This window comes from Hoplias malabaricus, chromosome 17 (assembly GCF_029633855.1).
Source record: "Hoplias malabaricus isolate fHopMal1 chromosome 17, fHopMal1.hap1, whole genome shotgun sequence".
In the NCBI taxonomy this organism is placed as follows: domain Eukaryota; kingdom Metazoa; phylum Chordata; class Actinopteri; order Characiformes; family Erythrinidae; genus Hoplias; species Hoplias malabaricus.
The window spans coordinates 4208489-4222582 of record NC_089816.1 but is presented as its reverse complement, the minus strand read 5'-3'; the positions used below and the strand labels follow the sequence as shown (position 1 = coordinate 4222582).

The window sequence follows — 14094 nt, the reverse complement described above, 5'->3', positions numbered from 1 at the left end:
TAAGGCATATTAGCTGAGCTTTCAAGCTTCTGATGATTTTACTCAACTCTTTTTCTCTGTTCAACATCACAAACATTGGTTTGATATGGTTTTATAAGAATTTGGACAGGGATGTCCTCTACAGCTGTGTTAAGTGTTCCTGCTTCAACACGCCAGGTCCAGCTCAGCAGCTCCATACACTCACTAGTTCTGATTATAGAGGATCATCAGTACAAAGTAAACATATACCCTGCCATGGTCCCTGGTACTCGTAGCACTGAGGAATCAATTATGTGTGACACTTAGAGGACTAGTACTTTCCCAGAGGGAATAAGTCTAGTCTTACACAACAACATTTTCAAAGGAGATCTTCCATTGGAAGTAGGATATAGTCCTGGACTAAACTTAATAACTGTCTGAGAAATCAACACATAGGGGTGGATTCCAAGACAGGGATTAAGACTAGTCTTGAGCTACACTGCATTTTGAATTGGGATTTTCCAGGATGATATGGTCCAGGACTAGGCTTATTCACTGTCTGTGAAACCATTCCATAGTGTCTGGGTTAAGAATAACATGTGCATAGTAAACAGTTAATGGTGTAGTCAACAGGTGATGATATTTACTGGTGTATGGTTGGAGCTTACAGGATAAAAGCTCCAGTGCATTATAATGGTTTAGACAATGTCTGATTCTATTGGCCTAATTCTGTTTTAGTACCCTATCTAAGGAACTGGGAGCTCTGAGACATGTCCCTAGGTCAGATTTGCTGAGTTTGAAAACCACTGGCTTTTGGCTCTGTACTCATTCTAATTTCTTAAATTTTGCTCTAAAGCCTCCCCCTAAACATTCATTATCTGTAAGCGCTTATCCAATTCAGGGTCGCGGTGGGTCCAGAGCCTACCTGGAATCATTGGGTGCAAGGTGGGAATACACCCTGGAGGGGGCGCCAGTCCTTCACAGGGCAACACAGACACACACACATTCACGGACACTTTTGAGTCGCCAATCCACCTGCAACATGTGTTTTTGGACTGTGGGAGAAAACCCACGCGGACACGGGGAGAACACACCAACTCCTCACAGTCAGTCACCCGGAGCAGGAATCAAACCCACAACCTCCAGGTCCCTGGAGCTGTGTGACGCTACCTGCTGCGCCACCGTGCCACCCACCTCCACCTAAACAAAGGAATGTAAATTATTCAGTCATTCATTTTCTTATAGCCACTTCAGCCTGTTCAGGGATGCGGAGGGTCCAGAACCTACCCAGAATCACTGGGCAAAAGGCAAGAACACACCTTGGTCAGGGTGCCGTTCCATCACACACACATTTGAATAGCCAATCCAGCATGTTTTTGAACTATGGGAAGGAACTAGAGCACCCAGAGGAAACCTGCACAGACAGGGGGAGAACACACACATCGTGGCGCCCCACACTTGCAGACAGTATCATTAAAGGCAGGCAGACAGACACACACTAACCCAATCACAAGTTTTATTGTATTTCTTTCATTCATACGACTCCTACCGCCGTAAAATGACGGGCACTGTCGTAAAGGCGCGTGCACGCTGCTGTGCTAAGTATGCACGACTTCGAGTTTGTTGGCGATGACTCCGACTCTTGACTCTTGCTGATCGAAAGGGTCGACTCCTGGATCCCACTTAATTTTCATTTAACAATGATTTAATTATTATTAATCTTAATAAATACGGCAACAGGGCAATAGATTGAAGGCACTGACGTACTTCCAGTCATATCCCATTATGTATATAAATATGGCATTTCGTCAGTTAGTTCAGTGACTAAGAATCGACTCAGAAGAATCAGTTGAAGAATTGATTTACTTTGAGTCGATTCGCCAGTACTAGTGCTGAATTCGAATTTCTTGATTAGCGGCTGTTTTCTGCTTCTCTTCATTGCTGTTTGGTTATAAATCCTCCAGAAAAGCTACAGAACTCAGGACAGAAGAGAAAACACCTGCCAGCCAGAATGTTTAAGAAGTGAGTACACCGTGGGCTGAGGGGGGATACAGGCGAGGCTAAAGCTAACGTTAGCCGCAGTAGACAACAAGGAACAATTCATCAAAGCAGTACTTTCTCGGATACTGAGGACAGTATCAAACCTAAAATGTCCAGTTTTAGGACCCCTAGTGTCCGTATTCTTAAAACTGTCTCACTCCCTAACTGTCTTTATTTCTGCATCTCTCTCTACATGTGTTTGTCACTTTACCCGTCTAGCTCTCTCTAGCTGTCTGTTTGTTAAGGTCTCTGTATCATTTAACCTCTTTTTTACATTTTTACATCTCTCTCTCTCTCTGTCCTATGAGTCTCATTTTTATTGAAAAAGATCCAGCAGGTACACACAAACAAGGCCCCTATTTAAGATGTATACAAATTATAATTTCACATGAAGGACAACCATCCAAAAAGTATATAAGGAAGAGAAGGTAGGAGTGGGGTGACATTCATTCATTATCTGTAACCCTTATCTAGTTCAGGGTCGCGGGGGGTCCAGAGCCTACTTGGAATCATTGGGCGCAAGGCAGGAACACACCCTGGAGGGGGCGCCAGTCCTTCACAGGGCAACACACACAGTCACGCATTCACTCACACCTACGGACACTTTTTGAGTCGCCAATCCACCTACCAACGTGTGTTTTTGGACTGTGGGAGGAAACCCACACAGACACAGGGAGAACACACCAACTCCTCACAGACAGTCACCTGGAGGAAACCCAAGCAGACACAGGGAGAACACACCACACTCCCCACAGACAGTCACCCGGAGGCTCCAGGCCCCTGGAGCTGTGTGACTGTGACACTACCTGCTGTGCCACTGTGCCACCCGAGTGGGGTGACATAAAGTTTTTAAAACGTTGTTCAACTCTACCAAACTGGGTCTAGTTTTACCTACCTTTTTAATGTAAAGACCTACCCCAATAGCATCACAGCATTGACAACAAAATCCAAGGTCATGCTTTCAGCAAAAACACCAAATATAAGCTTAATTATTTTCACTGTCAAGGGGAACAAGTAAATCTCATCGGACTATAGCCAGGTTTGCGTAGCCACTTTCAACGCAACTCTATCTCAGCGGAGAGATTTTGGAGTAACCATTATTATCAGAGAAAATTAAAAAGGTATTTCTTGGTTTGTTATAATTCTTAACAAAAAATTTGGATTCAGAGTTTCACACAATTTTCCATAAAATGAGCAACAGCCCAAATCCCTTTAGATCTTTATTGCTCTGTGTACCCTATACGCTCTTTCTATTAATAAATATGTATCTGTTTTTCCCACACTAGTCTTGCATTGCAAGTATCTCTAAGGAGAGTCTAGTACCTTTCGCCACTTAAGGTGGCCAAGAACCACCTACTACTGCGGGAATTTTTTTTTGCAATTCTGGCATGACATGTAGGAAGCATTGTGATTCATGATGGGCCAGTACGAACAATACACAGAAGTGCGTGTATGTGAATTTACAGATTGCCAGTCAGAACACAACAGGCAGAATCCAAACAGTGAGTCCACATTAACACACTGAAGGTATCACTTTCTCCTAATCGTCTACTAGTGGGTTGACTGTATGTGGCTGAGGCTATTCCCACACTGGTGTGAAGTTTGTTTGTATTATAGTTTCCAGTACAAAAGGACTTTGTAATGAAAACCAGAGAGCTTAACTGGCGATGAGCTACAGTCAGAATCACAATGTAGTTAAAAAAAATGTATTCCACCCATATTCAGAAGAATAATACGGGGTAAAACGTCTATCCCTCCTAAAATAATTTCTCTACATATGTGTCTGTCCTCTCTCTGAGTGTGCCTCTTCCTCTCTGTCCCTCTCTACATCTGTATGTCTCACTCGCTGTGCTTCTGTCACAGTGTCCATCTTTGTTTCCTTTTGTGTGTTTCTTAGTTTTGGTTGAAGCAGAATTCACAAAAATTAATCAACTGAAAAATGTATTATCCGAGGTTGTTTAAAAATGGCTGAAATGAAAACACCAACTATGCAGAAAATAAATTATTTTATATTCGTTAAAAATCATTTTTTAAAACGATTTAACACATTTTTAATGAATGCTTGGTTTCTATCTTCTTTTACAGATTTGATGAAAAGGAAAATGTTTCAAACTGTATTCAGCTGAAGACGTCAGTAATCAAAGGCATTAAGAATCAGCTCATTGATCAGTTCCCCGACATCGATGCATGGCTCAATCAGATAATGCCCAAAAAGGATCCGGTGAAAATCGTGAGATGGTGTGAAAATCCCTGATCCTTTGCATATATTTTCTTTTTGCTCACATTGTGTGTTTATTAACATTTACTTAAGTCATTCCTTTTGTTTTCCATGTTCTCTGTTGCAGTCATGAACATATTGAAATTCTTACGGTAAATGGAGAGCTGCTATTCTTCAGACAGAGAGAGGGACCATTCTTCCCAACCCTCAGACTCCTACACAAATGTAAGTTCAATTTAAATTAAGACATGACAGCAAATGATTGAATTCAATTTGATATTCATTTAAGGATGAGATGCATAACTGCGATTACTGATTATCACTCCAATGACTTTGACATTTATCAGGATAAGAATAAGACACTTCTGTGTTTGCGTTATGTTTAGTACAAGAATAATCTCTTGCAAACTGCAGCAGTAAATTACAGTTAAACAAAAATTGAGGAAGAAACTATATATTTATTAGGTTATTACTTGGGATTTAACTTTAAAATTGTACTGAGCCATGTGCTTGATTTCTCTAACTTGCCATGGATATTTTTTAAATGATGACTTTTGCAAAAGGTACACAGTGAAAAGTGTTTACTTCTGACTTGTCTTTAAATAAACCCAATTACATTATATCATTTATATCAGAATTAAGTAGGCAGTGAGCTACTTTGTAACCAAAGACCAATTTATTTTAGATGCAAACTTACTTAATAAAAACTTCTGCGATTTAAAGGCTGTTATGTTTTTTAATGAACTGGTACATGAATAATATAAACATTTTGGATTTTTCCACAGATCCTTTCATTCTCCCACACCAACAGGTTGATAAAGGAGCTATTAAGTTTGTTCTTAGTGGAGCCAACATTATGTGCCCTGGGCTGACGTCTCCAGGAGCCAAACTGTACCCCGCTGATGTAGACACAGTAGTTGTATCCTTTCAGAAACATGGTTATTTATTTATTTATTTAATAAATTAGATACGATATTTGTATGTTCAATTACAATGGATGACACAATGATGTTATATGTCCAAATGATTTTCAATTGTGCACAGTTTGTATAATCTTTATACAAATGCATAAAAATAAATGGGATCCTCTGGAGAAGCCTAATGTCAACTGTGGGATAAAGGGGTATAAATTCCCTCAGCTTTGGGCTGTGAAGCAGTGGAACTATTCTCTGAAGGGATGGAGCTCCACCCAATAGCTTTTAAGATGAATTAGTATCTCACCTAAATGATGTGTGACTGAATGATATCTAATCTTGAATGTAATGGTCTTAAATTAAGTGTAGCTTTGAAGCTCCGACCTGGGAGGAGGAGTGTAGGACTCCCTCAAGAACGGTCGGAGGGGGAGGTACCCCACCTGACTGAAACAATGACTTTTGTCAATTCGAACTTGGGGGGAAGAATTGACGAGATAAACGTTATTCAGGAGCCTGACGCTAATGGTCAAAGTGACTCAACTGCTGATTTGCTTCTAGAAGTGTAGGTGACACCGTCCTCTTCTCACGCATCCCCAGAGTCCACCATGCCCGGTGGTGCATCTGTTCAGGACAACCCCGAGGGGGAATTAGGACAGGCATGCTTTGTAGTGGAACTCCCGGACCAGGACATAGTCTGTAAACTTTGTTGCGTGCAGCCAGGGAAAATCACTCAGGCAGCAAGGCAATTTGCAGCCTGTCATAAGACTACCCTGGTAACGTACAGTTGTCGTAAGTGTGTCAGGGTCAGTGAGAATAGCCACTCTATCAGCTCTCAATACCCTAAGTGCAAGGGGAGAGCAGAAGGAGCAGAGGGGGCTCAACTGGCCCATCAGTGTGATAGCTGCAAGGTGTCCTTCGCAACTAAGAGCAGGCTTAGCCAGCACAAGCAACACGTCCACCCAAGCGAACCGAATATGGAGAGGATTACGGAGGTACACGCCAAGAGGGTGAAGGGAGATGCGACCTCACTATGGAGTGCCGGAGAGGTGGAAGAGCTGTAAAGACTCGAGGAGAAATATGTGGGTGAGAGGTATATTAACGTAGCGATCTCCCATCACCATTGGATCAGTGATTTTAAGGCTCTTTTCTAAGATTCTGGCAGAGAGGTTAGCGCATGCTTGCCCATTAAGCTGATCCAGTCAGCTTATGTGGACTGCGTGACCAGGATCATTGTCAATGGGGACAAGATGTATCCAACTGAGATGACGGTTGGAGTGAAGCAGGGAGAGACTGTTTCCAATCCTCTCCACCTGGCCATGGATCCCCTAATCCAAGCCCTGGACAACCTTGGAAGTACCTTTAGCATTCACAGATGATCTTGGGTTGGGATCACCAAGCCAGATATCCACTCCCAACTGAGGGAGTCGGCGACTAAGATCAATAATGCTCTTCTCAAACTGGCCCAGGAAGTCAATGTTGAATATCTTTGCAATCCCAAGGATGATCTATCTAGCTGATCACTGCGATTTTGAGGGCACGGCCTTAGCCACTATGGATGGCACAATCAGGAAGGCTGGGAAGGAGTGGCTGCACCTTCCACAGTCAACCTGTGATGGCTTGCTATATTCGAGTGCCTGAGATGGTCGCTTGGGTATCCAGACATTAGGCCCTCATGCCATCCATCCAAGCGAGACGTCTATTCCGGCTGCTTAATTCGAATGACGGTATAGTAAGGGTGATAATGATAAGCATGAGTGGACAATCAGAGTTTGAGTGGCTGTGGTGCAGAGCGGGTGGGGATCATGGCAGGATTCCCCCCATCGGACAAGGTGGAGAAGGTGGAGGGCTGGTCCAGAGTGACTGGAGACAGAAGGAAAAGCGTGAGTGGTGTAATCTGCCAGTTCAGAGCTGGGGGGTTGAGGTGTTTACTAAACTCAATTAGTAGTGCATGGATGAAGAACCCATCAGGGTGTGGGTTTAGACAAAGACACTACATAGCAGCGTTGCAGCTAAGGGCGAATGTATACCTGACTCTTGAGGCTCTAACACGTGAAAGGTCAAAGGGTTGGGCAGATTGCCGGAGCATCTGCCCAGATAGGGTGCATGCTTGGAATCCTGCTCTCACATTCTTGGTCAGTGTCCCGCGGTTCAGGAAAGCAGAATCAAGAGACACAAAAAGTTATGTGCCCTTCTCTCCAAGGAGGCCGCGAGGTGGGGATGGAGTGTACTTAAGGAACCACGGATCAGGGGACCTGTGGGCAAATTTAGACCGCTGGACCTGGTATTCTCCAAAGGAACCACCGAATTGGTCATTGAAGTTACGGTGCGATTTGAGTACTCTGCCTAGTCCCTTGGGCTTGTGGCAGAGGGCAAAGTAGCACCCTACGAATCAGATTGCCACACTGTTGGAGCAGAAAGGGTGCAGGTTTTCAGGTTCCCCATCGATGCAGCTAGGGCCAAGACATTTGGCAGGCTGTTCAGTCGTGTGCTCTATTGTACTCATCAGACGTACTTTGACATTTCGGCAGACAGGCACAACCTATCTGGCAACCGGGCTTGCGAGGGAGTTTTTCTCTTGTAAGATAGGACACCCCTCGTGTAGGTAAGGAGGGTGATCCGAATACGGCGCAACTGCATATCGGTGTGGCACTCCCCCGGGACAGGTAGCTTCCAGGGTGGAGAGGAGGAACCACCCCTTAGAATCTTACAACTGGTTGCCAGGAATCTCGTAATGGTTACTGTCCCCGGCCATTGCACTCAAGTCTTGTTGCGCGACTGAGACGGGCCGGGTGATACCATTGCACGGGGACACTTTCTACCAGGAAGTGCGCCTCGAGATCACTTTATAACAATCTTCTACTTACTGCACTTCATTACAGAATAAACGTTGGATGAAATTTCCAAAACACATAAGGTCAAAAAAAAAAAAGTTTTAGCCCTTGACTTCGTTTCAGGCCATAATGGCAGAAGGTAAGCAGCATGCACTCTCTGTGGGAGTAATGAAGATGTCTGCAGAAAACATGTAAGTGTCCTTTTCTCAAAAAAAAAGTAAATAAAAGAATTGGTTTTGACAACAATAAATATAATAGTTCTTTCATTTTAAATACATTCATCGTTTTTTGGAATAACCTATTTGTGTGTGTTCTGAACAGAGAGAAGGTAAACAAGGGGATTGGGATCGAGAATGTTCATTACCTCAACGATGGACTGTGGCACATGAAAACATACAAGTAAACCAGAATTCTGAATGTGATAATTTCTGAACTACAGTCCAACAGTCTACTGTACATCAGACTCACTGAAAGTCATACCAAATGTTTTCATTTAACCCAATTTTGATGCACAAATAAAACTTGCATTCATGTTATTTTAAACTTGTGGGGATTTATTATTATGTTTTTGTTTGTTGTAAAGAGTGTGTAGTGCTGTAGAACATCAGAAAAAAGTTCTTAATCACACTCAGTTCAAGTGCTTCTCACATGGGTCAGTTATTTGGGTTTGTGTGGTGCTGGAAGTGTACTGATTTGATCTTGGAATATACTTCACTTTATTAAATAATGAATGAAATTGTTAATGTGTTTTACAAATTGTAAAATTGGACAGCCAAATTTCTTAGAACTTCAGTTTATAACAAAATTATGTTTTGAACTGGATATCTCACAATGTCATTTTGCATTTTTGTAAAACACAAATACATAATGCAATCTCATGATGTAAACAAATTTTTAGACCTCTAGTATACATTTTTAATTGGTATTTACAACATTTTAAATATTATATTTGCCTCTAAAACAGGCAAACTCAACTCTAATCAAATCACATTTATTGTGCTTTTATATACATTTTTATAAATGTATTGTATATAGTGCTTTTTAAATAACTGTTGATACAAAATAACTTTATAGAAATCTGAAACATATTAGGCATTAAAGGAAATCCAGATGTAAGGTTTATTTAAATAATATATTAACCATTTTATATAAAAATGAATCACAGTTTATAGATCAGTTATAGCAGATTCCTCCAATGAAATGCATCCATTTTTCAAAACACACCAGTGTGGCATTAATTACCAAACATTTTACTTACATTCAAGACAACACAGTAACAGTTGTTTATATATATATATATATATAAAAACAAACATATATTTATATATAAAAAAAGAGAACACCTTCATTTTGTACCAGTGTAAAGTGGTCCGCACCCCAAGATCCAACCTCCACAAAAAGCAGAATAAAGTAAGTATAAAGATCTTCATAAAACCATAAAATCATCAGGCAATATCAGACTTCTGATACATAATTCTATGGTGTTATATTAATTTTTTTTCATTTAAGTCATATAACTGAAGTCACTTATGCACAGATCTGTCATAATGTGCATAGTGCTTCTTTGATTCATTCGTTGTTTTACTGTGTAATGCAACACAGGCTTTCTTTCAGACACATCCACAGTTCTAAATACAGTCTTTGGTCCTTTAGGTTTTCAAATTTTAATTAACCCAAACCATTTTCAAAGCAAATTAACCCCCTATTGACTCAACTTTCACCCAGAGTCTGGAAACAAAATAAGAAACAAAGCCTAAATGCACTTAATTCCAAATAAAGAACGCTGTTTTCAAAATGGACCCACACCATTTAAATAAACATATTCAATATAGCAGTGTCTCTGACTGGTATTAGTCATTGTCAGACCCTTTTGGAGGTAAAAACGTCAAGGAGTCATGAAAGTCGTGTCCATAAGGGCGCAGTCTGTAAACTCCAAACATCATGACCTGCATCTGATTGGCAGACATCCCGCTGAAGGTAATGGCCATATCTGAGCAGCAGGCCTCAACGACATCACTGGGATTTTGGTTCATGCTCTCAGAAATTAGCGTGCTTACTGTCTTTTTGTTAAACAGCTCTTTCCCCTGAGCATCCTCCCCATTTTCAGCAAACACTCCGCTAAACTTCAGACATGTAGCAAGCTGCTTTTCTTCACTCATCTTCCACAAGGCACGCCGCTCTGGGCATTTTTCCTCATCCTTAAACACTTCCACAAGTCTCCTCATAGCCTCATAGCTGAGTACAATCCCGCTCTCGTACTCCACATATTCCAGCTCCCCAGATTTCTGCACATGGCCAATGTAGAAAGGCTCACTTGGCTTTTTAACCAGCACCAGATACTTGAGGTTTTCAATAATGGCAAAAATAGTGGGTTTAGCTATAAAGAACCAGCGAAGGCCCGCTGCATTCTCAAACGCATGTGTGATGGCTTTACGAAGTCGCACCCACTCGTCTTGTTCTTGCAGATCTATCGCCTCCAAAGCTTTGGCGGATTCAGAGCTGTAGAAGACCGACTTATCACAGTGTTTGCTCCAAGTGTCATTGGCAGTTGCCCAATATACCAGGATCTTAGGCGTGACCATAATGACACAGTACACCTGCACCTGCTGTGTGAGTTCAGACATCTGTGTCTCTGACAGTTTTTGAAGCTCTTCCTTACTGTGGGGTTTAAGATGATGATGGAGATGTTCTTCTATATGAGAAGGAATCCTTGGACTAAGGGTCCCAAGTAGAGACAATACCAGGCAAAAGATGCCCCCTAGGACCATTCCCTTCAGGAAAGAACCACTTTCAGACAACATTTTGCAGGACGATTCTGCAGAGTAGGAAGATCAGTCAGTGAGATTAAAGAACAAGCAAAAAATGGTAAAATGGTCTTCAAGACATCAAGGCCCTATGAAAAATATTAGAAAAATAAGTCATGAATAGGACAGAAGTAGAAATATAAAAGTACCTCTACCATGCCATATGTCACCTGAAGAAATACATTAATTTTGCAATCTGTATAATTCTCTGAAACACGTTTAAACACTTTAGAAAGGGAATTCCACCAGAAAACATGTCTAGAGTAATCCGAGAAACAAAACAACAAACATACCTATATGCTTGTACCTCTTTTGAGTAAATGTACTTAAAATATACGCATTAGGCCAAAACCTCCTCTTAAAACTATTAGAAATTGATGTAAGGCTGAGTAGCCTTTGTTAAATGTATTTACATTTTTTGGTCAGACATTGCTCTGTAAGATGGCATTTAGAAGCATTGCACACTTCAAATATCTGGTTCCTATTCCCACCACTTAACTCAACGGCACATTCGGCTAAAACCACTTCAAACTAGGTGTTAAAAAGAATATTTTACCAACTTAACTATGCAGGCGATGAGGAAAAAATTGAACTACATTTGAGAGCATTTACATACAACATTTAATCACCAGGAAGTTCAGTATGAAGTTAGATAGGAGGTAAATGAGATGACCAAATGAGCCACTAAATACAGTGTATTAACTATCAAGTTTTTAACAGTAGCGTCAAATAAACGTTAATGCTGGATCACCATTGTCGCTGACCTAGCTTTACAGAACGACAACATAATGTTATTTCTCACAAACGAGGTAAACACACGTTTATGTTTTCCTCTTACGCTTCATACGCTGTTTAAGTAAACCTCTCGACCCCAGACCCGTTTTCTCATGAAAAAAAAAATCAATAAATGTGAACACTAAGTTTACGTTACCTTTCCGCGCAGTACGACGGTCGGTAGCTGACCAGCTAGACGTGTAAACGTTCCCTGACAAGAAATGAAACAAATTTCTGTTCTGGGATCAGACCTCTACTTATTAATTCCCTCTGCAGTTCACAGTGCGCTTTAAATAACTGACCGTAGATCAGCTGTAAATTCCAAATACCTAATGGAGGCTGTAAGGGCGAGAACGCTACTAACGTGCTGATTGGACGATTATCACGTGACTTCCCGACATGCATCATGGGAAATGTTGTTTAATAGTTTTGACCAAACTACAGAAATCTGGATTTCCCCTGGATTTTAAATTATTTCAAGGATGTGCAGGTTATAAAATATGAAGACGTTTATCGAGTTTAATGTCTGATAAACATTTTTATGAGAGAACATCATAATACATTTATGTGTGTCTATTTTGACAGCGGTTTCTACATAAACGAGCTATGCTGCCATCTACTGGAAGACAAATCCTCGCTATGAAAAGAAAAGGTGATCTTGTTCACGTCTAATGGTTTGGCAGGTAGTCTCACTGTCACACAACACTGGGGTTGGGGGTTCAAACCTGTGTGAGGTCATGTATAAATGTGTGGTACACTGTGATGGACTAGAGCCCCGTCCAATGTGTGTTCCTGCCATGCATCAGATGATTCTGTGTAGGCTCCAGACCCACTGTAACCCTGAACTGGATGAAGTGATTACAAAACACATCAGCTTGGTTGTTGAGTAAGAGTTTAACCATATTGATATATTTATGAGGTTATGTAGATCCTGCCCTGTTGAGGGTGAAACAAAGCAAATAAATTACTTATGTGAACAGCTACTGATGTATAAACACAAACAAGGATTGGAGGACACAACGGATGAGCAAACTCCAACTCTACAACTCTGCACAGCATACCCTTTTTTAAAGGGTTGGCAGAATCATGCTTCAATCAAATCAATGCTCATTCATGATGTTGGTTTATGAAGGTTTAAATGGTTTTAACAGTAGTGCTGCTAGTGCTTTTAAAACCCTCAGTGTCACTGCTGGACTTAGAATATCCACCAACCAAAAACATCCAGCCAACAGTGTCCTGTGTCCACTGATGAAGGACTAGAGGACGACCATTACACCCTGTGCAGCGACAGACGAGCTACTGTCTCTGACTTTTAATCTACAAAGTGAACCACCAAGGGAGGAATGGACACAGTGTTTAAAAGTAGCACAGCTGTGTCTGATCCACTCATAGGTGGTGCTCAGTATGTTATGGTTGATTGGTGTACACTCAATCATATACAGAGACATGCACTCACACACATTCAGCTCTTTTCAAGCACTATGTGTTTCTCTCCGGAAATGCAAATCTAGTTAAAATTCTAATACATTAAAATTGATAATGCAATATTATTTAAAATATAAATATAAAGGTGGGTTCGATTCCCACTCCGGGTGACTGTCTGTGAGGAGTTGGTGTGTTCTCCCCGTGTCTGCGTGGGTTTCCTCCGGGTGCTCCGGTTTCCTCCCACAGTCCAAAAACACACGTTGCAGGTGGATTGGCGACTCTAAAGTGTCCGTAGGTGTGAGTGTGTGAGTGAATGTGTGTGCCTGTGTTGCCCTGTGACTGACTGGCGTCCCCTCCAGGGTGTAATCCCGCCTTGCGTCCGATGATTCCAGGTAGGCTCTGGACCCCCCGCGACCCTAAATTGGATAAGCGGTTACAGATAATGGATGGATGGATAAATATAAAGTTAACTCATATTGTACTGAGAGGCAGCAGATGGTCTGGCAATGGAAGTCTGTAGTGTTCCAGATAAAATAAAACATTCCAGCATGCAAAGTGCTTCAGTTAAATTAGCATAGCCAACTATATTCCCTTTAAAATGTGACTCACAGGATGGGACAAAAAAAAAGAAATATGTGCAGCAAAGCACTAAGTGACATGGTTTTTAATAGACAATAAAATTGCCATATATTTGCAAGGAAAATTAGTTATTCACCTAATTCTCACACGTCTTGCTTCGTGATCTCTTTGTATGAATCATGACCCTCATGTTTCAGGATATAAACATAGAGAAAACACTGGTAAGACAACCATGTATGCCTTGATCTTCTTAAGCAAAGTTATTAAATAGCCCAGGTGAACTCCTTTGGGAGAAGGTTATAATAACGTATAGGTAATAGATAATATAAAGTATACATTGTGTTGTTACTTAAATTTACATAATGAATTGTGGTGGCAGGCTGGCACTGTAGATAGTGTCACTATTGCACTGCTCCAGTGTTTTCAGGTGCTGGGTTCTATTCATGCCCTGGATTACTGTCTGTGAGGAATGTAGTGTGTTCTCCTCATGTCCGCATGGGTTTACGTCAGGTACTAATGTTTGATGACATTGTTGTCCATGATTTAAAAAA

At 41.2% G+C, this 14094-nt stretch overlaps 2 protein-coding genes across 4 annotated transcripts; one reads left to right on the top strand and one right to left on the bottom strand.

Annotated features, from left to right (window-relative positions):
• Positions 1-1780: 1780 nt before the first annotated feature.
• On the top strand, positions 1781-8530 carry mcts1 (MCTS1 re-initiation and release factor). Its single transcript, XM_066649587.1, has 6 exons — positions 1781-1980; positions 4084-4236; positions 4344-4441; positions 5002-5135; positions 8085-8152; positions 8283-8530. The coding sequence occupies exons 1-6, from the start codon at positions 1970-1972 to the stop codon at positions 8362-8364; spliced, it is 546 nt and encodes a 181-aa protein (XP_066505684.1). The 5' UTR covers positions 1781-1969; the 3' UTR covers positions 8365-8530.
• Positions 8531-9411: 881 nt separating this feature from the next.
• c1galt1c1 (C1GALT1-specific chaperone 1) lies at positions 9412-11755 on the bottom strand. Of its 3 annotated transcripts, none has more exons than XM_066649659.1 (2): positions 11697-11755; positions 9412-10776 (listed from the first exon to the last, which is right to left on the bottom strand). In XM_066649659.1, the coding sequence occupies exon 2, from the start codon at positions 10760-10762 to the stop codon at positions 9812-9814; it is 951 nt and encodes a 316-aa protein (XP_066505756.1). In that variant the 5' UTR covers positions 10763-10776; positions 11697-11755; the 3' UTR covers positions 9412-9811. The 3 variants fall into 3 exon arrangements, with proteins under 3 accessions (XP_066505756.1, XP_066505754.1, XP_066505755.1); XM_066649657.1 differs by having other exon boundaries at positions 9412-10854; positions 11697-11751; XM_066649658.1 differs by lacking the exon at positions 11697-11755 and adding an exon at positions 11585-11620 and having other exon boundaries at positions 9412-10854.
• Between the last annotated feature and the right edge of the window lie 2339 nt (positions 11756-14094).

Coding starts and splice junctions, on each gene's coding strand:
- mcts1 (XM_066649587.1), top strand. Junction 5,136..8,084: donor CTGATGTAGACACAGTAGTT/GTATCCTTTCAG, acceptor ACTTCGTTTCAG/GCCATAATGGCAGAAGGTAA. Junction 8,153..8,282: donor AAGATGTCTGCAGAAAACAT/GTAAGTGTCCTT, acceptor TGTTCTGAACAG/AGAGAAGGTAAACAAGGGGA.
- c1galt1c1 (XM_066649659.1), bottom strand. CDS start 10,762: ATGTTGTCTGAAAGTGGTTCTTTCCTGAAGGGAATGGTCCTAGGGGGC.